At 45.9% G+C, this 25,492-nt stretch overlaps 1 protein-coding gene and 1 long non-coding RNA gene across 3 annotated transcripts in view; one reads left to right on the top strand and one right to left on the bottom strand.

Annotated features, from left to right (window-relative positions):
- ARHGAP36 (Rho GTPase activating protein 36) overlaps nt 1-20,402 on the bottom strand; it is a 31,516-nt gene extending 11,114 nt beyond the window's left edge. The window contains exon 1 of one of the 2 annotated variants that reach the window (XM_055106485.3): nt 20,304-20,402. In XM_055106485.3, the coding sequence (XP_054962460.1) occupies nt 20,304-20,361 (58 nt within the window). In that variant the 5' untranslated portion in view covers nt 20,362-20,402. Of the gene's footprint in view, nt 1-5,752; nt 5,847-20,303 lie in introns of those variants that run through there. The other variant, XM_008967157.4, reaches the window with a different exon arrangement.
- The window catches only part of LOC106634328 (uncharacterized), a 38,470-nt gene continuing 23,555 nt past the window's right edge, over nt 10,578-25,492 (top strand). The window contains exon 1 of the long non-coding RNA XR_004668809.3: nt 10,578-11,383. This is a non-coding gene — a long non-coding RNA (uncharacterized LOC106634328). The remainder of the gene's footprint in view (nt 11,384-25,492) is intronic.

The following is a 25,492-nucleotide window of genomic DNA, read 5'->3' as shown; positions in this document are numbered from 1 at the left end:
CCTTACTTGCTTTCAACCTTCTCAAGGTGCCAGTAGCATACAATACAGAAGCAGATTTAGGAAGACCAATGTCCCCAGACAAGAAGCAGATGGGTGGGGTGGGGAGGGGGAATGAGTAGGCAGGCTTTCGCACTATGAGAGAGGCACATAACAGGATCTTGAGATTTGAATACTCATCCTCAGGCCTGACATTTCAAGCTGAACACAAAAGGAGGCTCCCTACAGGAAAGAGGTGCCAAGAGACCTCTCTTGCTCCAAAGTGTTTTCCCCTTACCCCTTCAGTATACCATGGCACTAGCCTGAAGAGACCATGAGATTCAAAAGCAAGATGAAAGCAAACCAGCTCAGTTTCAGTCTAGAATTCAAAACATTTGCAGAAACACTATCTTTAGACAAATACTTTTACTAGTGTTAGAGCCAAATATAACTGAGTTCAAAGCCAGCCTCTAGATTTCTTAGCTGTGTGATCTTAAGAAAGTCAGTTGAATTCTCTGAGTCTCAGTGGCCTTCTCTATAAAATGGTGAAATGACACAGTATCCATTTCAGTGGTTGTCTGAGAGTTGAATGAATAATATTATGTGTGGTATTTAGCATTGGTTTTTAATAAACATGTTAATAGTGAAAGTTCTTTGCAGAGGGCTGGAGTTTACAAAAAAAATCATGTTTCAAAAGTAATTACATAAAATTAGAATTTGTATCAATCCATTGAACAATCTACTCTTCTCCACTAAATTTGAATTATGTAAAGAGATCTTAGGAGATTTTAAGGGATATATCTTTCTTCTTCATTCTCCAATTTCAGCAGAGTCAAGTATTTAAAAAAATCATCTTATAAAATTTAGAAAAACTAACTGCATAGGTTAATATTTCAAATGTTATTATTCAGATTAATAAAGTGACTGTATGTCTCAAAATTTGTTTCTCTTTCAAGCCATCCAATTCTACATTGTCACTAGCAATATATATATATATATATGATTTTATTTGGATAAGTAAAGGGGCTAGAATATGAGCAGATATCAAGAGAGAGAATTTGAACAAAGAGCGGACAGGCACAAATCAAGTTTCCATCAACACAAAAAGGGGAAACACACTTGAATGGCATCAAGCCTGTTTCTCACGTCCTCCCAAAATGCATGGCACACAGATGGAGAAACAAATTAACGTCAGAAAGGTTACCCGCTTCAACATTGTGAGGATTGAAATGGTTTCAACTAGGCATAAATCTACAGCCTTCATGATTTGGAGGACTAATTTACTCCATTGCCCCCATAAAATAGTTAAGAATGGTGCAGTGCTTACTAGTAAACACCTATGGAAAAAAAAAAAGCAGGGACTGCACTGATGCCATGGTTTAAATCCTTATAAATTAGGTACTCTATGGCATCACTAGAATTTTGTTCCAAGCCTCTGAGAGTGCCTCAAAGTTTAGGAAATTGATAGTGAATGGGGCTGGGTGCCCAGAAGGTACTGCATCTACATTATTCAAATGACTACAGACAGCGGCAATGGATAAAGACATCCCCATTAATGTATCACAACATGGGAAAGAGATATGGGTCTCTATATGAAAACATTTGGGCACCAATTTGGTCTGCTGACACATTAGCTTATTCATCCCAGAGCATTAATGAGTTAGCCTTAAAGTTGTTATCCCATAACCTCCATTTCAGCAAAGGCTGCTGATGCAATGAACAATATGGCTCATTTTATACAATGTGGTGATGACGCTCCAAGATAATTAAATCTGGGGATAGTGTTCATCAATACATTGAGTCAGCCCATCATGTTATAGCAGAAGGTCATAAACTAGAGGTAATATTACTGTTAAAATATATGGAGAAAAGCCCTGGCTTCAAAAAAATAAGAAAGTTTCAGAAACATTATAATATTAGAATGTTTCAGAAATAGGACCTTAGCCATCACCTGGTCCCAAACCTCCATTATACAGGTCAGAAAACTGAGGCTCACAGAGAGACAGGGGTTTTCCCAAGACCACACAGCAATTTGACAACAGAGCTTGGACAAGAACCCAGTTCTCTTCAGTCTCAGGGCTCTTGCCATTGACGCACCCGTATTTGCTTTCACTAGCTGCAAGATTCTGCATTGCTAAATAAAGAAATCAAAAGAATACACATAATCAAAGCCTGATTCCATAAGCCAGGGTAGGTCATATCTGACGGCAGGCAGCCACCACATATTACAGCATCTTTGTAAAATAAGTACAGTCGTCATTCCATGGAATCCTGTTTTTAAATTTTATTGACTAAAGAAACAACTCAGGCTCAGGATGGTGAAAGGCAATTTTTATGCTATGAACATCCCAAAGGATAGTGTAAACAAGGCAATGTGACATCAAGTACACGAAGATATAGATATTCTCACTATTATCTGCAATATGTATCAGGGTGCATAATAGTGTTGGCATCACAAGCTGTGTCATGCATATCATTTTTTCCCCTTTTGGTTGCTGCTTCTATTAAATTGTGGTGGAAGAAGTTAAAAATAAGATGTTCTATCAATAGGAGGTAAACGTTTTTAATGCCTAATTTGTCTCCTGCTTTTCATTTTCTTAAAAGCTTTCCATATGCCCATTATCTCCAGACCCTAGCACACAATAGATGTTCAATAAGTGTTTGTCGAGTGAATCATAGGATTATAAGCTCTTGAGAGTCTTGTAATTAAAACAGTTATTCGTGATTCATGAATAAATGAATCATGCCACTTTATTCTTACAATAATCCCTGGGAAAGAGGTAGGTTGGATATTTCCTCCCCATTTTACAATAGCAACAAACTAAGACTTTGGAGAGGCTGTGACTTATCTAAAGTTGCACAAAAATGCCATGGAGGAATATGATCTGGGAACCAGCTCTCCCTTCCTATCCCCAGCTCAAGCCTTGCCCTTTCCACCAAACCATAGCAGTTCTTGGTATTCATCACCAACATCTGCTGCCTGGAACTGGGAAAGTCTAAACCAAGACTACCTTCTTTCCTAAGGATGTGGTTGGATTTTTGAGGTATTATTTTTATACATTGCTCTGTGCCATTCCGTGGGAAATGAAGATAGAAAGAAAGATAGATACATGGACACACACACACACACACACATATATATATACACACATATATATGCGTGTGTGTGTGTTTATATATGTGTGTGTGTATATATATATTTACAGGAAGAGTATATATATATTTTTTGAAAAAAAAGACTATTATGAAAGGTAGAGGAGAGGAGTTGACAGAGGAGAAAGACACCAAAAGCCCTGTGTAGGCATCTCACCATATTTCTTACCCCAGCCCACCCCCAACCTGACAGCATGGTATCCTGACAAGGTCCTGTGATATAGACTGGAACTTAGCTTCAAATCTCAGCTTCACTCCATGTAAGTTTACACACTCACTAACTATGTGACAGAGAGCAAATTATCTTGCTTTTCTGAGCCTCAGATCCATGACCTTACAAAACAAGAATCATGGTACCTATTAAGTGTGGCTGTGACGATAAAATAAAAGGGTAGAATGAAAGTGTTCTCCAAAGGGTACATTTCTATGCCAAGCAAGCAAACAAGCAAGGTGAGGAATTGCCCTCCAAAATACCTGGGAGCCAAACTTGAGAGGAAGACTTAGCAGAAGTGCTACTATCTGGAATGAGGCAGATAGTGTCCCCTGCTGAAGAATGCCTCTGTATCATCCTTTGAAGATGAAAATGGGTACTCACCCACTGTCAGCAGGAAGCACACTTTTAGATGGGATAAGGTGAACTGTATCTTCACTGGGTCTTTCATGATCAGAGATGCAAGGCAGCTAACTGTGTGATATGTGGGGATTAGTCTAGTCTATGAAATGTAGATAAAAGCTAACTGGCCTACAAAATGCATTTAATCCTGAACTTTGGCTTCCTTGGCACAGTATGGAAGCCACCCATGCTAGAGATGGTGGAGGGAAGGGGAGAGCTACCTGGAGTAGAAAGCCCTTGTTCCTGCCCTGGGATCTCACAGCCTAGTCGAAGGTCACATAAATGTCAAGTGTCTGAAGACTATCAAGAAAGGCCCATGGGTTTAACATCATCTTTCTTGCACTAATTTAAATATGTTTCCTTTCCTTTGTTCTTTTAAGGAATATTAAGAATTGACTATTTCCCCAGGCTCACCAGCACTGGACAGATCCCTAGTCAGCTATAAGTTTTTAGTTTGCACTCTAAATTCTGATTCATTCTTCTTATCTCCCTTGCCTCTCTCAAAGCTTCCCTCTTTGAGACCTGCTCCCTTTCAGACACACACACACACACACACACACACACACACACACACACATATTCCCACTCAGACATCCATGTACACACACACCCTTACACTCTCTTACATAAGCATTTTCCCTCTCTCTCTCTCTCTCACACACACACACACACACACACTCACACACATGCAAAATTCCCTTCTTCGATGTACTCACTACAAGAGAGGGAAAAAGGGAAATGAGACTTAATTAAAAGAAGGGTCATCAATATTTGCCTCTCCAGACCACATCTGTGGCTTCTACAGAGTGGGCATAAGAAATAAAGGACTGATGGGGACACTCCCAGAAGCCATCTGAACAGAGGCCATATCAAAGAAACCTTCAGAATAAGGAAGTTCTCAGAATCCGTGATGAGAGCTTCTTCTCCTCCATCTTTGTTTCCCCACTCCTACCCCCTCTATTCTCCTTTGATCGTATCTTCCCCAACAAGCATCCAATTTTCTGTCAGTTTTCTTTTTCAAAATCCTGTCTGAGTGGCTGTCATAGGGAACTGGGGCTGAGGGAGATGTTTTTCCCTGTAGTTTTCATGGCAGGAATGGTATTTTAAAACTACATTCAAATAAGCATATTTTTAAAAATATCAATATCTGTCTGTCTGTCTATCCATCCATCCATCCATCTATCCATCCCCATTCAAAATTGGACCACTCTCATGGCTATGACGCAATCAGAAAAATCCCTAGACCAGGAGTCAGGAGGCCTCCTCAGTTACTAAGCAGCTGGGTGGCCTTGGGCAAGTCAGAGAGCGTCTCCAAGCCCGAAACATACTGGCATAATTTATTATCATTCTGTTTATCTAAGGGCACTGTAGAGACACAACTCTCACGTCTGCAAAGTCCTTGATTCTTCCACTGGACTGAGCTAACTCCGGGACACAGGGCCACACGGCTGCTATTCGCAGTTGAAGGGAGAGCCCACCCCGCCCCCCCCAAGCCCCTCCAACGGGCCAGAGTGCAGGGGACTGAGCCTGTCTCCACCCCCGACCCTCCGCCCGAGCACCCGTCCCGCTGCGTGCCCTCGGCTCTGAGCTAGGGACAGAGGTGAGGGTAGGGGGCTGCGGAATGTGCGCCCTCTGCCTCTCGGGGTTGCCCTGGGTCTCTGGCTGCCACTGCGCTGCAGAGCATGGCCTTTAGGCTGGGTTGAGGTGCGCTGCGCAGGTCCTGCCCCTGGGTAGCTCCAGGCAGCGCAGAACCTGTAAAGTTAAACAAAGCCCTGCGGCGCGCGGAAACCACTCACTGCTTCCTGCTCCTCTGAGAATTAGAAAAATTAAATCTTTCTTGCGCTCTTAGGTTTGAGACATTGAACGCAAAAGCCTGGGCAACTTGTTCCACACTCTCAGGTCTCCTCTCCCTCCCTCACGTCGGGCCTTCCACGTGGAAGTGCCCTCACCTCCCTCTCTCACCCCGCAGTGGGCTGCGCTCAGGCCACTGGTGCCCTACCCCTGCACTACCTCTTGGCGAGCCTCTTGGTCCGGCCAGGGAAAGGCTGCGTGACCTGCTCGACAGTCCGGCGGGCGGCAGCGGGTAGTGCTGAGAGGAGCTGCAGGCACTGCCAGCGCTTGGCTCTGCCGCTCAGATTCCTCTACTCTCTGGAAAGCTTGCCGCGGTGAGGAGGGGGCTGATTCATAGCAATTTTCTACCCAGCAGCCAGCTCAGTGCCTTACGCATACCTGTTTGCTGAATTCTCTGGGCCACTCCCACTGGTTCTCACTGTACCCCACAATCTTCTCTCCCCTATTCAAAGCAGAGCTCTCCTTCAAGATTCAGCCCAAGGGTCCCTTCCCTCTGAATGCTCTGAACCTCCCCTCCCCTGGCCATGCCACACAACCTCACAGTACAAGTGAAGGAAGAGCAGAAATGGAGGTTCAGATGGTTAAGAAACTTACCCAAGGACACAGCTAATTAGTGGCAGAGCCAAGATGAAGGTCCAGAACTCCTGGATCCCAGCTCAGCACACAATTTGCCACAGCACTTTGCTTCCCTTCTGCCTTGACTGGTGTGGCATTTGAGGGCAGGGGACATTCTTTGTTGGCCCTTTGCACACAAGGACTGCACAAGGAATAGTCCTTTCCCCTCCTTGCCTCACTCTTTCTGCTTTTTGTTTCCCCTTCCTGTCTAGGGCCTCTGGTCTTCTCGTCTAGGGCCTCTGGTCTTCCAAACTCAGAGATAAAAAGGTCATTTTTTTCAAAGTTCAATGATCAGCAAGAGCAAAACAGAAGCTGACTTCACAAAGTCCTCCATCGACCTGGCTGGCAATGGTCTCCCACCCCCGCCCCCCACTACTATAGTCTTAATTTTTCATGTACTGTCTTCTTTGCATATCTAGGCACTTAGAGAAGTCAGGAGGCCATCTACACCAGCCCAAACCGTCTTACCTTTTAATACCTCTTCCAAAAATACTCTCTTCTAAACTGCAGCCCACCAATCATATATACAAATCACCATTCAACCAAGCAAAAATATATAATTTACAAGAGCTTAATATTCTTATCTGATGCAACAAGGGCAATATGGGGTTATAATCACAAGATCTTAAGTGGGAGAATTTCAAATACACAATTACACCCCCCCCCAATTGAATTCTCTCCTGTCTTGGGCCAAGTAAATGCACAAGGGACAGTGTTGTCAACAAAGAGGGACAGAAATGGAGAAGAAAGAGAAGAGTCAAGAATATAAGAGACTATGGGTGAGCCCAGCAAGAGGGAAACATGGGGAAGCAGAGCCTGGGCAAAGGAGAGAAGGAAGAAAAAGGAAGGGAAAGGATAGAGTACAGCTGCTGGCTCCAAGTATAGCTGCTGTGGAAGCCCAGGCAGACATGGACTTATTCTCCAAAGGCTCAGAGATATGGCTCTTAGGTGCCTGGATTGGAAATGAGATCCAGAAGCCCAGTGTCAAGTTTCACTTATCCTCTAGTAAAGAGAGAGAGCGTCTGGCTCTAAGCAGCACTGGTGGCGCTCTTTTCAATTTAAGTGCCACCTCACCATCATTGCTACCACGATGAGGCCCTCGCCCTCCCCTCCCCCCAGAATTAAATAAATCTTACCCAACACAGGAGTACAATTTGAATACTCAGGACAATTTGCCCTTCCATTGAAGGAGAGGAGAGGAGAGGATCTCTCCCTCTCCTCCTGCTGTAAGTGGACTGGGTGCTGCCCCTTTATACATTCTAGAGCACCAGGTAAGTAGAGGGGGAGAAAGGGAGGGAGCAGCAGTTTGAGGCTGGTCCAATTTGTCCCTGGCATCCCCTCTTTCTCTGTCTCTCTCTGTCTCTGTCTCTCTCTCTCTCTCTGTCTTCTCTCTCTCCCTGGATTTTTCTGCAGCCCCTCCCTCTGGCCCTGGAAGCTCTGCTCCCCTTCCTCACTGCAGCATCCTGCAACCAGCACCCTGCAACCAGCACCCTCCACTGTGATAAAACACAAAACATTGGAGTACATCTTTCTGGTGACACTTGCTTTTTAATGTGAGATTTTAGACCTATATGCCAGGAAAAAAACTTGAGTTGAGGTGGGAGAGGGTGTCGCCGGAGAGGAAAAGAAAACCCACCCAGGTAGCTAGCAACATGGGCTGGTATTGGGGGCAGCTGGGAGACACGATTTGAACCTGAGTACATAGGGATCCAATTTAAATAGAGGACTGGCATACTAGAAGAGGCCTGGATTACAGCGATTGCCTGGTAACATACATACACAAAGACCGCATGATATAGAGAGAAGGTAGATAACAAAATATCACTCAGCCTCAGTTTTCTCAACTGCGAAATAGGAAAATTAGTGCTCCAATAATACCGTGGAGAGGAATGTGTGAAATGACATAGGTAAAGTACCTAGCACTTACCTTGCCACTGAAGCCCAGAGAGGGGAAAATAACTTGCCCAAAGTCACATAGTAAGTAGCAGAGTCAGGATTGGAACCCAAGTCTCCCAAACATTCCCCTCCCCAGGAGGGTGCCAATGCTATCCTTGGGGACTTGGTTGTGGAACTGGGGAGGCAGGTTAGGAGCTGACTTTGTGCATATGAATATAGACGTTCTATCACTCAGTCCCAGCCTCAAGGGCTCAGGCTCCTGCCTCATCCCCCTTCTCATCATCACTCAGGTAATCTCCTCATGCCATCTTGGACTGATTCATTGCCACTTTAGCGCCATCTCTGCTACCTAACTGAGATGGTGAATCACCCTCTAGCTGGCCAGGGCCTCTGCCCTCCAGGAAAGAGGCTTTCTTCTTAGTTGCCTGCAGAAGCCTCAGCCGCAGTGAAGCAATGCTCTTCCAGACAGGCTTAGAGGTGGAGGGCTTTGAGGAGGAATGGAATAACTCTTTGTCCAATGGAATAACTCTTTGTCCAATGGAATAACTCTTTATCCAAAGCCACTGCCCTCCATCCCTGCAGTGCCTAGGGTCCTCTCTTTAGGTTCCTTATGATAACTCCTCATGTACCCTCGAGTCTCAATGTTTCCTAGGGATTTCACCCAGGACATCTCTTGCCGCCTGTATAGCACTTGCACTGTGTGTCTGGCACAGTGCTAGATGCTGGTGGGACATAAGTTAACAGGAGACATTCCTGGCACCCAAGGAGTGCTCACAAGAAGTTTAAAAATATTACTGTGGCATCTCGGTAAGAAGGAAAAGAATACAAGTGGAGGTGAGTTAGGAAGTCCTTGTAAGGAGGGGAGGTGATGGGCAGAAGAGCCTCATCACAAATCCAAGGATTGGAGTTGTGACCTGGATTCTCTTGTGGCCAGTGAATGGCATCACCAAATCATTGGTGCAGGCATTTCCCTTAAATACAGCATATTGCAAGTTAACTGAACTCCTGCCCGTCCTCTGTGTTTCTGGCCTGGCTTGGGAGCATCAGCTGGTGGCCATGTCCCCCCTCCCAGACTCTAATCCCCTTTCTTTTAAACTCCCATATCTTTATATTTTTGAAGAGGGTGGGGGAAAGAGGGAGGGAATGGACATCCTCTGTATGTTAACTGGAAGAAGTACTTCACATATGTTACTTCCTCTAAGCCTCACAACTACCCCGCGACCTAAGCCAGCGACTTACCACGTTAGTCAGCTAAGAAGTGACAGAGCTGGGATTCGAACCTATAAAGAACTCTGAAGCCTGGGTATTTTTACATGACACTTTACATAATGCGCCACGGGGTAGTCGGAGGGGGAGGTCCATCTCCCTTTCCCTTGCTGTCCATCTCCACAGAAAAGAAGCAAGTGGAGGACAGGAGCCAGAAAGTCATCTGGCCGCGGATCATTCCGGAGTGACCCCCGCCGCCACCACTCGCATAGTCCGCTTATGGCGGGAGGGCACCTCAGAGATTCTCACAGGGGCTGTGCGGCCAGAACCAGAAGTGCAAAGCACCGTTAGCGACTCTATCGCCCCCTGCCGCCTGTGGCGCCCAGTCCGAAGCTGCTGTTTTCAGGAGGGCTAGTGGGCTAAGAAAAGAGCTCACCGACTGACTGACTGCCCAACAGCTGTTGCGAGCCAGTGCTAGGCTGCAGACAGCCTTGCCAAATGTGGTGACATAAGCGGGAGGGGGGAACATTTAGAGAGCCCTACTATGTGTCCAGCGCGGGGTCGGGGATTTCTAATAGCCATTGCCCTTTACGTAGAAAATGTGATGCTTTGAGAAAGAGTGAGCTCTCCATTAAGAAAAGTCTTCAAGCTAGATTAGAACAGGCTTCGCAAAAAGCTTGTCTGCCAGTCTTAACTCCTTACTTCTTGAAACCAATAAAGCCCTCAACCCTTAACAGTGGCCAGTTCTCTCCAGTGGGGCTCGGGGGGTGGGGGCGGGTGGGGGCCGGGGAGAGAAGCACATGTCCTGGCTGAGGGTGGGGGTGCGGAGGGGGACAGAGGTCAACGCAGTGAAAGGGCCAGGGGGAGGGTACTGGGAGGAGGAGCCTCCGGCGGGGTCGACAGTGCGCTGAGTCAGGGTCCCCGCGGAGCCCTCGCGCCAGCTCGCTGATTCCCTAGACCTTCTTGTTTTCCTGGGTTCCGCCTGGATTTTCCTTGGACCCAACTCACTTACTCCCTTTGCTTGGGAATGGGGAACATGGGGGCAACACCCCAGGTCAAAAGGAAAAGAGCATCTGTGCCCGCCCCGCCTGGCTCGCTCATCCCCCCTCCTTTTTTCCCCTCCTCTCCTCCTCGCCCCCCTCTCTTCCGCCCAAAGGGAAGGCGGGGGCGGGCTGTGTGTGTATGTATGTATGCATGTAAGCGTGTGTGCGCGCGCGCGGGTGCGGTAGATCTGTGTGTGCGTTCGGTGTGTGGCCGGGTGTGGGGGGTGTGTGCGCGGAGCACGTTTTAGCTGGAGTGCTTGGTGTGGTGTGTATTTGGTTTGCGCTTTGACATGCAGCATGCGTTTGTGTGTGCACGCTTATAGGTTGTATGTTTCTGCCCGATTATAGTGGGATTATGTGGGTGCGGTTTGAAGGTGGGTGTGTGCTGTTCCTGCCGGGGTTTGTGGTCGTGCTGTGGTGAGTGTATATGTGTGTGCAATGTGTGGATGTGCGTGTACCCGTTGAAGCTTGTGTGCATATGTGTGGAGTGTGTTTATGCTTAGATGCAGTGTGTCAATGTGGGTTTACAGGTGGTGTCTGTTGAACTGTGTAGTGTGTGAATGTGTGCGTGTGCAAGATTTCTCTATAAGTCAATCTACTTGAGATGTGTGTTCAAAGGTTTATGCATGTGAGGGTGCGGTGTGTGTCTTTTGGTGTGATGTTCTCATGTGTGTGGTGTGGACGCATGTGGTCAGCTTACGTGCTTGGATGAAGGGGTTGTGTGTGTCTTGAAGGGGGATTGCTGCGTAAGTGTATGGGTGCGGTGTGTGAGAGTACAGGGTTGTCTAAAAGAACCCAAGTGACCGTGTGTGTGGTTGGGGGCGGGGACGAGTGGGACGTTGGGCTGGGACTGAGAGAAGAAAGGAAGTAGGGGCCGCGACCCCGGCAGGGGTTCCCGCTGGTCTGATCTTCACCGTGGGGGTTCGCCTGCCCGCCCACATCTGTGTCGGCAAGGCCCGCTGGGGCAGGGTGTGAATTTACCTGGCTGCTTAAAGGAAAGAAGAGGAGGGCACCGCACGTGATTTGCCAGGTAGGGCGCCTAGGGCGCGATACAGGGGCTGGTGGGAGTAAGCTGGAAAGATTCTTGGTCTCTGACCTGACACCCCTCCCGCTCCCAGGAGATCCCAGCTGGTGCCTAGCTGAGCCCAACTATTTGCTCAGGGCCTGGCTGTTTCACACCTTTTTGGCTTTGTGTGGGCAGATCCAGTTGCCTGGAAGCCCTTTCCCCTTGGGCCTTGTGACAAACTCCTACTTATTTTTTTTAAACCTAACTCCAGAATCACAAAACTTTCTCTGCTCTTCTGTACTTTTCCCTCTCAACTGAGGGCTCGCTTCTTTGAGCCACCACAATTACACCCTTCATACTTCTCATGACATGATCATACATAACTGCAATCATTTCTTTCCCTTTTTAAACTCTGAACGGCTGTAGAGAATACCTGGTATGTAGCAAGGATAGTTGTAATAATAATAATAATGTTGCCATTTGTTAAGTACCTACTGTGTACTGGGCATTGTGCTAAGTGTTCTGACATGCATTATCTCCTTGGGTCCTTACGATGATCCTGTAAGGTAGATAGAGCTATAATTATTGCTATTTTTACACTTCATACATCAGGCTCAGAGTAGTTAAGTAATTTCCCCAAGATCACACAGACCCTAGGAGGCTGAGCTCGTATTTGAACTCAGGTCTACCATATTTCCTAAACCTGTAGTACATACCAGGTGGCTTTACTAAGAGTCCCCTGATTCCTGCTAGACATTGAAGTTTCTATCAAACATTATCATTTCTCTACAAATCTTTCTTTTGAGTTTACTGACAGCACCAAGAGTACTCATCATAATTACTTTCTTTGTCTCCCAGACAGCGGATACTTTCTCCACCTAATTACCTGCTTTGTTGATACTTCAAAATCTGTAATTACTCTAGGCACAAGTGCACCTCACTAGCTCCAGTTCTGGGAGCTCTCCGTAGGCTGGTGCTGAAAGAAAGAGTTGAAAATGAACATTTTCTAGCCACAGGGTCAGGGGATTTGGGTATGGAGGGAAATGGAGGTGAAGAATCAGGGTGGAGTAACAGAATGATTTCACAGCTCCCCCAGACCCATTTTTACAATATCACTACCAGAAGTTGGTATATGGCGAATTTCAAATAGAGCAAGCATCTCCATACCAAACTGCATGTAGAAAAACAAGCAGAGCCTCTCCCTCAGAAAAGATTACTGAATGGACCCCATTTTATATTATTCATGAGTCGGGGGCACTGCACTTGCCTAATGGGGCTCATGCTGCTCTAATGCCTTCCAAGCAGCCTCATCTGAGAAACCCAAATTAAAGCAATACATCGCATTTTGGGGAACACATTTATGGGGGGGCATGATGTCATCCCAGTCACAGCTAAAGGGCCTCTGGAAGCTCTAGCTCCCAGCTTAGCCCCCAGGGAACCAGCCTAGACTGCTGCAAAGAGGTCAGGGGGTGGATAGAGAGGGACAATTCAACAGTGGTGAGTCACTTCGCCACTTTTCAGGGGGAAAGTGAGAAGCACGATTTAAATTGCCACTGTTATTATTGTGCCCTTTCATCTGGCACAAATGAGCCTGGTGCGTGGATGAAAAGCAGTTGGAACATCCATAAAGCTTCCCCCCAGCTGGGCCTGGGTCAGCACCTCATCCTGGGTGGGCACAGAAAGCATTGCCTAAAGTATTATGTAGCCAGAAAGTATCCTTTGTGGGGGAAAGGGAGCCTAAATACGTCAGTCTTACTCAGGCAGGGCATAGACCACCTGAAGCCCCTTGGTTTCATTAAACTTAAATCCATACAAGGTGTTCAGGCAAACTTTGGTATCTCCCAGCATCTGGTCTCAGATGCTCAGCTTTCCTGCTGCTGTGGGGCCAATCTGACACCTCCTCTTTCTCCTCTGAATATACTGGCTTCACTTCCACCTCCTCACAGCTGTTCATGTGAGGCCTCTCTTCCTCAGAGGTTCTGCCCCTGCTTCTCAACACCAGCACACACACATACGCACACATGCATAAACACATCGCTAGACTACCCATCTAAATCCTGTTGTGTAAGTTCCACTTTGGTTCATAAAGACCATCTGGTTCACTCCAGCTCAGTGTTCCTGCCTGTGCAATGGAGGACAAACTTCAACTCTGAAGAAGCCAAAAGCTCCAGGCTATGTCTCCAAAGATGCAGTCCTGGGCCAGGGGCTATTAGCATAATTGAAAGCTATCCTTCTCTAATACCCCCCACCCATATAATTGGGGCAATAAGAGGGGCTATCAGAATCCCTATCAATATGCCACCACCATGGGATGGACACACAGACACGCAGACACACACACACACACAAACACACACACACTTCCTTGGAGCTTAAAATCACCGTCATAAGTCTCTCTCTCTCTTTGGAGTTCAGAAAATGTGTTCCCATAACATGAAGATTATATGGGGAATTGTAAAGGTGAAAATGCTTTACTAACTCCCATTACTGTCCAACATAAACAGAGATTTGTTTGATTTCACCCTAAATATAAGAATCTGGAGGAGCAGGGCACCAAAATGTGGATTTTTGTGGGGAGAGAGATCATGGTTTCCCCATGAGAGTAAAGCCCTTGAAAATCAGGGCTTTTGTTTTTCCCATGTGGGGAGGGCAGAGAAAGACCACAGGCTTCGGAATGAGACAGCTTTGTGTTGGTATCCCAGCTCGAGCACTTACTTGCTGTGTGATCTTGGGAAGGATACTTCACCTCTCTGAGCCTCAGTTTCCTCAACTGTAAAATGGAGATGTTAACACCTGCCTAGAATTGCTCAGATGACTAAAGGAGGTAAACCATAGAAACCACCAGCCAAGTGGTTAACAGATACAGTAAATGTTTAAGAAAAGGTTAGTTAATTCCCTTCTGCACTTTTTTTCGTTCTCATGTAGCCCAGAGTGTCTCAACCATGGTGTTCAGGGAGTGGAGCCAACTGACTAAACTGCCAATTTTCCTCATTACTGGCTTGTCTGACACTCTTGAAATAGTCCCTCTTCTTTTAGGAAGATGTTTGATCAGCCTAATGCAGCCCCGGAAGAACTGGACCTTAAGTCCAATTCTCACTCTGCAGTTTCTCCTCGCAGTGTTAATGAGACCAAGGTTTCAGATGTAATACTCCACACAGGAAAGTTTCAAACTTTCTGCTCACTGTCCAGACTTCCCTCCACCCCAATTGCTGACCCAGCCCCAACCCAGTCTCCTAAATATGTGCCATTGTGCCCCAGAAAATAAAAGCATGACTATTTCCTGGCTAAGATTGCCCTATGACTCCTGTTTTGCTTTGCCCTCACTTTCACTCTAGAAATAATAGTGCCTAAGACCATCCAGTTTCTAGCAGCCACCTACGTTGAGGGGTAGATGGGATGATAGAGAAAGATATGATGGTTCTCTGAGATATGCTATGCAGCACTTAAAATACATCTCTGATTAGCTTTTATTCATATGTTCCCAATTAAAAGAAAATAAATTCTACTCTTTGCCAAAACTAGTGAAGTGGAAGAAGACCCCAATCTGAACCCCCTCCTCCCTGGTGCTTTTGCCTCCCTCTAGAGACAAAAGCAAGTCACTGCAAGCTAAAGCTGCATTTAAGCAGGGAGCGGTGGTGGAAGATCAAGAAATTGGGGGCGGAGGAGGGGTGGTGGTGGTGGATATAATCCCAGGGAGGGATAAAGAGACTACAGAGTAGAGAGGTATTGAGATTCATGGCAGGAAAAGCTCTGAGAGGTCCACCCCTAGATGTTCCCAGACTCTGGAAGATGCCTTCAACTCCTCCCTCTTCTTCATCCCTTCTATTTATCCTGCATGCTACCTTCACTGACCCTAGATTCCTCCTTGCAAGTGAGTCCCTCTGAGGATTTAAGAATTTCGAAAAACTTCTCCAGCTCCTACCCCTGTATGCTTCTGTGGAAATCCTGGAGCCTTAGCTTTGAAAAGGGAAATGGGAGGGGTAGCAATTAGGTGTCAACCACATCAGACAGAGAATAGTTAGAGCAGGGGTTCCAGATATGCCCATGCCACTTAGTAAGTTTCCTTAATAAGCAGGGACCTACCAGCTGCTGAGTATTGGGTACTCATCCCGAGGAAGCCGCGTGGTTTCTCAAGAAGTGTATCTGAGATGTGACAGTAGCTGCCAAGGCTCATCAAACATGCCATCTACCTACTTCTGCTGATACATGTGAGAACAAATGATACTGCCAGAAGGAAACAGAAATCGTTTCTTAGTGACTCAGAGCCACATCTATGAGGACACAGGTGGTGCGTTTGTATTGCATCTTTCAGTTGAAATTCCTTTTCACAGAAAGAAATTTATAGATAATCAAATAAGTCAAAGACCAGCATCTGGGTCCTGGGCAAAGTATCACCAACATCATGTTGACCACCTAGTAAATGTCTGCCATATGTCAGCATAGGAGTTTTGCAAATGTTTCTCTCTTTTAATTTCACTCAAGCTTCGAAGTCAGATCAAAAAGGATTGTAATCCTTGCTCAGCCACTGTGTGACAGTGGGCAAGTTACTAAACTTCTCTGAGATTTTGTCCTTAAAATAGAGACAATAATACTAACCTCAGAAAGTTGTTACGGTTAGAGATAGTTTATGTAGTATGACTGGTATTTACAAATAGTAAACATTTGGGAAAAAAGCTTCTTTTGATAACTGAGCCATAGAAAGCATTTAACATAATGACATCTACAACAGCAGTAATAAGAACTATTATTATTATTTACAACCCCAAAATATAGACATTATTATGTCATTTTAAGAGAGGTTAAGTAACTCTCTCACAGCAACCTTATAAGAGCTGGCCTGGGATTCAAACCAGTTGTTCCTCTTCCCACCCAGAGTAAGTGGAAATTTCATGATCATTGGGAAGATCATGGTTGGCTGGCCGGATCTAGTCATTACATTTAAACTAAAATTAGGAGAAAAAATTCTTTAAACTACGTATAGTGAAATTCTAGATCACTGTATAGATTATTTGCATATCACAGGTACTAAATTTACCTTTGTATGCCTTTTTAAAGTATAACAGTAATTGAAGAACAAACTTCATAGACTTTAGAAAACATAGAGAAAAATAACTATTATCCCACCACCTTAATAGATTCTCTAACTTTATCTTATTGTCGATTTCTTTCTAGTCTTTCAAAAATGCATATTTGACAGTTACAATCATACCATTTTCTATGTTGTTACATATTCTTCACAAAAACAATTTTTATGATTCTGTGCAATCTAATAAGGGGATATATCACAGAATTTATTTAACCATTCCACTATTGTTGGACATTTAGGTTGTTGTAGTAGGTAGGTGTGAAAAAAAAGGAATGATGTTACTTTCACCATTGCCATAATCACCCTCACGGACCTGGTGCCTTGCTGTATCAGTGCTCAATGCTTTCCATCATTTGATATTTAAGCCTGATAAATGTCAGCTCTACTGCTGAAGCCTGAGATACATTTGCAAGAGTATTATTTTCTGCCAGTTTTCATCACACAGATTCTGTATTTTATCCTCACGATGGGTAAGTTATGGGCTAAGCTCTAGAGCATCACACTTTTTTTCTTTGGGAGAAATGTATTTTGAGGTACAAACAAGTAATAAAGAAAATTGGGGAAGTCCTGCCATTGGTGAATGGGGGTGCTTATCTGACGACCTGACTTGGAGAATGGGGTGTCTCACTGGTCTCATTGGCAGTCACGCCCCAGCTTTGGAAACTGATCCTGCTGCAGCACAACTAGGCCTGGCCTCAGCAAATCGATTCGGTCCCATCTCCAAGAAAAGATCAAATTTGTATGTAAAGTGCGCCCCAGGGTCCCTTCAGCTTTAGAGCTTTGGCTGCTTTACAGAAGTCCAATTGTTTGAGGCCAAATCCAATGCCAAGAGTGAACTGGGGAGAGAATTTCAAGTGGGTCAATTGTGCTGTCTCTTTCCCTGGGAAAGAAGGCCTTTCTGGGCCCTCATTCCTCCCAGACCTCAGTGATGCCTCTCCCAAGTGCCTTCCTATGGTTGCCCATTGCCCGTTGTCGCCCTGAAAAATCTCTCTGATGCAAACCAACGTGGCACATGTATACCTATGTAACAAACCTGCACGTTCTGCACATGTATCCCAGAACTTAAAGTAAATTTTTTAAAAAAAGAGTTGAACAAAAAAAAATAGCAAACATCAACAAAAGAGTGATGATATTCTAATGAAGACAAAATAAACCTGCCCCTCAAAAAAAAAATTGCTGTCACATGCCAGCTATCTCTTGGGCAAGGGGAATGGGGGTGAAGGAACATTTAGATACTGCCCCAGTTCTGTCCAGTCAGCTGACAGCTTCCTCCCCCAACCCCATCTCTGACTCCTGAAGACTTCTGAAGGACATTCAAAGGGAGGCACCAAGGCAATTATAGCCCTGCAGAATATCAATAGTTACCCACAAAGTTACCCTTCACATTGTACAGCATTTCTCAGGGGGAGTGCAATGAAATGAGCTCTTGCCCAGTCAAAAAACTACCCAAAGATTATTTATTTCAAAGTGATGCCCTGTGACTTAAGTGAGATTATACATGTAAGCAATTGAGCGTAAGGGCCCAACATTTGGGAAGAGCTTCACATATATCAGCTGCTGTTGTTTGAGTAATAGAGCTGATGTAGGCAGTGGTGTGCTGCAGGGGTATGTTGGGGAACAGGTCCCACCAGATTAGAAATGCAGCAGCGAATATAAGGTCTTACACTTGAGTTCAAACACCAAATACAGAATGGAGACTCCAAAAAGAACTTGGGTTTACTTAAGGAAAAAGAGTAGCTTTCGTTGAAAGTAATTCAATGTGAATAAAGTCTTTGTGTGAACTGTGTGGCTGTGCATGGGATTTGTGAGTGGTGCATACACAGGTGATGTGAGTATATTGTGTTGTGTGTGGAAAGTATGTGGTGCATGTGAAGCGTGTGTGTGTGTGTTCATGGCTTTGCAAATGGGCATGCATAGGTGTGGTAATGTGTATGTTATGGGTGTGTTTATGACTATGTATGTGTGTACCTTGGGTGTGGCGTAGGCTTCTAAAAGAGGGAAAGTCAGCTTTCCAGGACTATATTTATAGGGGCACAGCTGGAAAGCCTCTTTTGGCCTGGTCACTGGACATTTATAACTTGGAGCATGTTCAAAGAAAAGCAGCTAGACATGGGTAGGGGCCTTGAAGCTATGTCACATGTTAAACAGATGAAGAAACTGGGGAAGTTTGGCCTAGGTAAGAACAGGGTGAGTAGGGGATGGGACAATGGGGAGAGCTGACACTGTTTCCTAGGAAGGAGGACCATGGAAGTCAATGCCAGGGCCAGAAGGTGGAAGCTCCCAGGACATAGATTTGGGTTCAGTTTAAAGAAAAGCCTTCTAATTCTAATAGACATTGCTGTTTTTAGATGGGAATGGGCTTCCTGGTGTAATATGGACTCCCTCCTATGTGGTTACTCATAAAGGAGCCTTCATGTCCTTGATCTCATTGGAGTCACATGACAACCTTCTAGTCCAAGCAACCGTGAAATGTTTCCCCCACCCCCTTTTTCAGGGTATACTGTTAGAGCAGTAAGGCCTTAAAAGACATCTTATAAAACTCCCTTATATTTTTGATTCACCAGGATCATATAAACCTTAAAAATATGCAAAAGAAAAAATTAACCTCTGTGTGTATGCAGATCTTTTTCCTTCTCAGAGATCTTGTTGCTGGCCTGAGGCTGTGCTTGAACTGGCCAAGCAAGCTGTAGTCTTTCAGCAGGAGGTCAAACTCCTGGGATGGTTCTCAGCAGGGTGTTGGGGCTGGCAAGAACTAAAAACAGGTCTCTGCTGAATTAAGTTGCTGAGGCCCCTCCTTTCCCTGCTTCCCCTCCCCCACCTGTGAGGGGACAGAGGAAAGAGGAGACAACCCCAGGTTTGGTCTATGGCTGGTGCCCAATGACGCACTCTCACCAATATAGATTTTGGAGGTGGAGACTATGGAAAAACAGGTGGCTGTGGGGGCAGGTGGCAGCCTGAAGGGGGTGGGGCTTATTATCAAGGGGGAGTGAAGGACAGTGTGGGTGGGGGTCCTGGGGTATGTCAAAAAGAAAATATCAGTCTCCTGAAACTTTAAGGATGAAAATATAATCAGTTGTCAAAATGTACTTTGTAGAAGCAGTTCCCGAAAAGGGGTGAAATGTGACCCACATATGCCGGTGCTGTGATCTTTGCACACTTGTGTCCTCAATTCCACAGAAATAGGGAAACCAAGCATTGATCTCAAGTACCCAAGGAAAGAACCCGACTAAAGACCCCAGGGGTCTACTACTGGGCAGTCTGGGGCAGTGGGCAGCTGGCAGAGCCTAAGCTGACCCAGGTATGCTGCCAACCTGTTGGGTAACCTTGGGCAGGCTTTTCCCATCTTCAGTGTCATCATCTCTTAAATGAAGGGGTTAAATTCGACGACTCTAGGGGGTCCATTGCTGATATTCTGTGTTTGAGATTGAGACAAGGGGACGAACTTCAAGGCAAAATGAATCCCCGCCTCCTTCAGGGTCCCTGGGGCCTGGCTTGCCCTGTCAGGGACATTCATCCTTGGGCCTTGAGGGTCCTTGAGTTGCGGGACGCCGCTCCTGCGCGTCTGGCCCCAAGGCTCTGGCTGTCCCTGCCGGCGGCTGAGCCAGCGACTCCGCCCACGCGCTCGTCCCGCGTACCGCCGAGCCATTAGCGCGATTGCTCGCGGTTCCCGGCAAAGCTGGTGATTTATGCGGGGCCTCGACGGGGCAGTCCCTTGAGCCAGGAACAATTAGCTAAAAGCCAGCAGGAAGGGAGGCAAGGGGGCGACCAGTCAAGCCCCAGGGCGCCCAGAGGGAGCTGCAGCCGCCGGCCGCCCCCGGCCGAGCACCCCAGCCCCCCGACTCGGTGGGCCCCACTCACCACGGCGGGGGCGGGGCTCAAAGGCCGAGGCGAAAAGGCAGTCCAGTATCCACGCCATGACCCGCGCTGAGTGCCCGGCAGCTCGCAGTTAACCTTTGCGTCGTCCCCCGCACCGGCGGCCCTAAGTAGCCCCCGGTGACCACGCCCTGAGCCGCACTCTGCACCCAGCTAAGAGTGTCTCGGTCACCGGACACCTCGAGCATGTCACGAAGGGGGCAGGGCCTCCGGGGAACCCCCCCTCCTGCCAGAAGAGAGGCCGCTGGTCCCGCAGCCCCTTGCCCCACGCGAAGGGAGGCAGAGAGACACAGCTCCTGTCCTGGGAAGCTGATTCTGAGGGCGGGACCCTGCCCCTACCCCCAGGGAGCCCAGAGTCTGAGGGGAGACGGCATCTCAGCCCTGGTGAGCCCCAAATCTGAGAGGGAGGGAATGTCATTGTCCCCCAGCCCCACCCCAGGAGCCCTTGATCGGGCACATAAAAGCAGGCCTGTCCCCAAAGGCTGGAATTTGAAGGCGAGGTAGCGCACCTGTCCCAGGGAGCCTCAGATCTGAGGGCGAGACAGTATCCCAGGCTCTAGAAAACTCCACGATTTAGCGGAGCGTTATCTCAGCCCTCAAGAGGCCTAGTCTAAGCGGGAAGCAGTGTGTTCCCCGGGATCCCTGAATCTAAAGGGGAGATACTGTCTCAGCCCTTGGGGACCCTCCCACCCCCACCCTTAACCCCTCTCTTAGGGCAGGCATCACCTCAGCCCCGAGTAGCTCCAAGTCTGATTTAAATCACTGGTCCGTTCTAGAGGACCAAGAATGTGAGCAGGAAAAACGATTTTGCCGCCTCCCCCAAGAAGTCCCATATCTGAGAGTAATCTTACTTCCCTTCTCCTGCGAATTCCGCAGCGAAGAGGGAGATGCTCTCCTGCCTGGGAAACTTTGTACTGAGGGGGTTGATCATCAACTGAGATAAAAGAACCCAGTGTCAAGTATGTATAAACGTGGGGTGCCCCCCAGTTGCTGCCGACTTACAGATTCCACTGGGCACTGATATGGGAGGGGGACCCACATTTATTTTTAGAAAGAATTTGATATTTGATATTTCAATGGAGGGTGGTACTGTGTTGGATTTTCTTACACTTCTTTTATGGCTTTGTATTTTTACGTTTTAAATACATATGGAAGCACGTGCCATAATGGGTTCAGTGTTTGGGGCCTCTGGTGGTGGTAAAAACAGCCCTGCCCCCCAAATCCTGGGGTAGAAGCAGCCACCAGAGATGGACCACATTAGGCAGGAAGAGCTTCTAAACGAAATTTCCTTTTTACTTCAAGCCCAGGGGCCCAAATTAATTTCTCTCCCAATTCGCCAGTGGTAGCTCCACAGACGTGACTCTGTGCCTTGTTTTTCTCCACTGGGAGAATGGGGCTCTGTTGATCAAAATGCTAGTGAGGAGGTAGAAAGAAATATGGAAAATCTCCTTCCAACTGTTCGATTGCAGGCCAGAGGAGTGGAAGCCTCAATCACTGGGTCCACTGGGGAGAGCAGTTATTATATTTGCTTTGCTAACCACTGATATTAGTATTAATGCGGCAAAAGGGGTGCATAAAATGGAAAAATTGCCTGTACTTTGCTGTACAATTCTTAGCAAAGCAGAGCTATCTTCAGAGTTTAAAGGCCCTCCACTCGTTTTCCTTCCTTTCTGGGAAAAATGGTACCTCTCTGCCTTTGTACCAACTTCTAAATCATTTTGATTTTCTCTGTTTTCTAAAAGCAATCACAGACAATAAACACTCACCAGACCTGCTCTTTTACCGATTTCTTCTTTACGAATACTTAGTCATCCAAGCCAAACAAGCCTAACATCTAGAAATGTCCAGTTTCAGGCCCTGGATATTGAAATCTCAGCCTTACCTCTTCCCATGAGCTTATCCAGCACCAGCTTTTGAAATGGCCTCAATGGGTTCCTTTTTTTTCCAACTGAATGAGCTTTTTTTGGGCTCCCTCATGGCACAAAATCTGCCTGCTTGGTCCAATCCCAGAGTCCTCGGAAACTGAAATTGCTCTGCTTCCAGGGCAGCTCTACATGAGGTACAAACCCATGACAGCCGTCCTTCTTTGTTGCCTTTTTCTCAAGAGGTATAATGTAATAAAGGAACAAAGCTACAGAAACTCACAAACCTAGATTGGAAGCTCAATTCTGCTATGTTCTAGCCATGTAATCTTGGGAGGGTTATTTAATCTCTCTGAAGCTTAGTTTCCTCACCTGTAAAATGGGGATATTAATAGCTATGAAAAAGCTCCAGGTGGACCAAAGCATCTACTCTTTTGGGAAAAAAGAGAAGAGGAAATACAGAGGTCAGAATTCTTTAAAAAATTGATTTAGTAACTAAGTTAGCAGTTCTGCCCTGTCCCTTTTCTTTGACCTGCCTACTCTGCCACTTAATTACTTAGTGTTACATTCCCTTTGAAAATCTTTATCCTTAACTAAATTTCCTGGGGTAGAAGGGCATAATAGACATAATAGGGAAATGCATTCATCCATCAATCCATTAATTCATACAACAAATATTTTTCAAATGTCCTCTAGGTGCCGGATATTGAGCTATGCAAATAATGTTGATTCACTCAATGAATTATTATGCAATTATTTTTAAGTGTATAATTTAGAAGCTTATATGATAATCTGAAAATACGCGTATGATATTTTTAAATGAAAAAAAGGCAGGATGCAAAATGTGCACACATTGTAATATAGACAGCGCAAATAAATAATAAGCCTATATACAGAAAAAAAAAAAAAAGGCTAAAAGGAAACGCACCAGAATCTGAGTCGTGATTGTATTTAGGTAATGCAATTATGGGCAATTTTTAACTGTTTTATTATTTTCATATCTTAGTATTCTCCAATTTTTCTTTAATAAACATATATTATTTTCTGGAGTTAGAAAATCCTACTTAGAAAAAAATCTACAACTTCGTCTCTGCTGAATAAAGGACTAGGCTAGATAGGAGAATGACGAGGGCCTTTAGGTTGGGGTTGTGCCAGTGGCACAGGGCACCTGGGCTGGCTTTGGTGACCCAGAAAAGGCTGAGAAAGTTGGCCTGCGAGTAAAATGCAGAATTCCCCTCCTGTGCAGGGGCACATAACAAGTTATGACTCCTCCTTTCTGAGGATGTAGGAGTCCTTAGTGTCCCCATCGAGCAGCCAGGAGCCTGCTAGCCTGGACCTGTAATCCCTCATCCCATGGTATGTGCTCACAAGGGACACATAGGACATCCTTGTCCTCACTCTGACAGTCCAAGACCTACGGCACGACAGTTTACTGCTTCTTAAGCGTCTTCTATTGTAATTCCAATTAAGAGCCAAGCATCCTGCTCCTAGTTTGGGTCATTGTCTTCCCAGAGGTCTTTAGCCAGAATGATAAAGTGAATCTGGGGCTTGTTGACTTTTAGAAGATAGGCTTCAGACCTTCTTAACTTTTTTCCTGAAGCCCAAAAGTGCTTGACACCCGGGCATATAATTGCTAATTAAATGGGACTCTAGGAATTAAAGGCCCTTAAACCTTGTTGTTGATCAGTGTTTCCCAAAGTACAATCTATTGGACCAGATGCATCAGAATCACTTGGAATGTCATATAACAAGGCAGATTCCCTGCTCCCACTCCAGTCCTACTAAACAAGAATTTCTGGGCATGGGGACTAGAAAATAGTATTTTTAACAGGCCCTCCATGGTGGTTTTACGCCCACTAAAGTTAGAGAAACTCTAATATAGAAGAAAGAAGTCTTTCCCTGCAAACCCTCCCCTTGCGCCCTAGCTACAGGGAACACTGCGGCACCCTAGCCACAAGAAACACTGGGGCAACCAAATGGGGAAACTGGTCACTTTAACCCCACTCTACTTCTTTTGGGTGCATGGGGAAATATGTAGCATGGAAAATTGACTAAACCTTGAAACTTGACTCCTCATAGGGCCTAGGTGTATTCAAAATGAGCATACTCCATACAAGTCATTCATTTGGATTTTCTAAGAATCCTTGTGTATATGTCTACATAGCACTTCCCAGTCAGGTTATTTCATTTGAACATTCTACTTGTTGGGTTCCTTGCATCAGGCAAGAGAGCACAGTGGAAAGGGCAGTTAAAATGCCAAGAGTGAGGCTGGACTTACTGGCTGACTGGCTGGGTGAATGTGTGTCTGCTTCCCAACATGAGCCTCAGGCTCCTCCTCCATGAAGTGGGAATCTCAGTCCTGCCACCCACCTCCCTTTACAGCAGGCTTGTCCAACCCATGGCCCGTGGGCCAAATGCAACCCAGGACAGCTTTGGATGCGGCCCAACACAAATTTGTAAACTTTCTTAAAACATAAGATTCTTTTGCCATTTGTTTTACCTTATCAGCTATCATTAGTGTTAGTGTATTTTATGTATGGCCCAACAATTCTCCCAAAGTGGCCCAGGGAAGCCAAAAAATTGGACACCTCTGCTCTACAGATTGTTAGGAAGGTCTCTGCATTTTCAGGAACGAGATAACAAAGTACTTATTTCTGGGTCCATGAAGGGAATTGGCAGATTAGCACCCTGCCCCCCAGCATCTCCTTTTGAGAAGCCCTATCAGAAGGTCCACACAGAGCACACAGGGATCATATTTGCTCTCTAAAGGGGACTCCAAGCCCCAGGACCTCAAGACCCTGCCTCCCTGGTTTTCTATTTGTGAAAGACTTAGCTGGGCAAATGGTAAACATGTCAGTGAAATCATGGGTGCTTTGGGGGACCACTTTGAACCTCAGAAGGGCCTCAGTTTCCTCATTTCTCAAATGGGTTTATACAGAGAAATCTTGAAGTTCCTTTCTAGCTACTTAACAGCATTTCTAGGGGTACACTCCTTCCATAGCACTTTTTTCCCATAGCTCTATTAATTCTAAATTTTCATATCACTGAAACCTGACAAAGTCCTGGCACCATCTTTGTGAGGTAGATATGGGAGAGAATTATTCCCATTTTCTTAGATTTAGAAAAATGAGGCAAAGTAAGTGACTATCCCAAAGTCACCCAGGGGAGAAGAGATGAGCTGAGACCAGCCTCCACATCTCTCGCCCCCTGCCCATTCTTTTCCGGTACTCCTTGCTAGATCCCAGGAGCTGTCTGTCAGTGTGCTGACACCACTCAGGAAATGCAAGTTTCATCCTGACACTAGAAAGACAG

The sequence above is a fragment of the Pan paniscus genome, chromosome X (genome assembly GCF_029289425.2).
Source record: "Pan paniscus chromosome X, NHGRI_mPanPan1-v2.0_pri, whole genome shotgun sequence".
Lineage (NCBI taxonomy): Eukaryota > Metazoa > Chordata > Mammalia > Primates > Hominidae > Pan > Pan paniscus.
The sequence above is the reverse complement of the archived record's forward strand: the minus strand, read 5'-3'. Positions and strand labels throughout refer to the sequence as shown.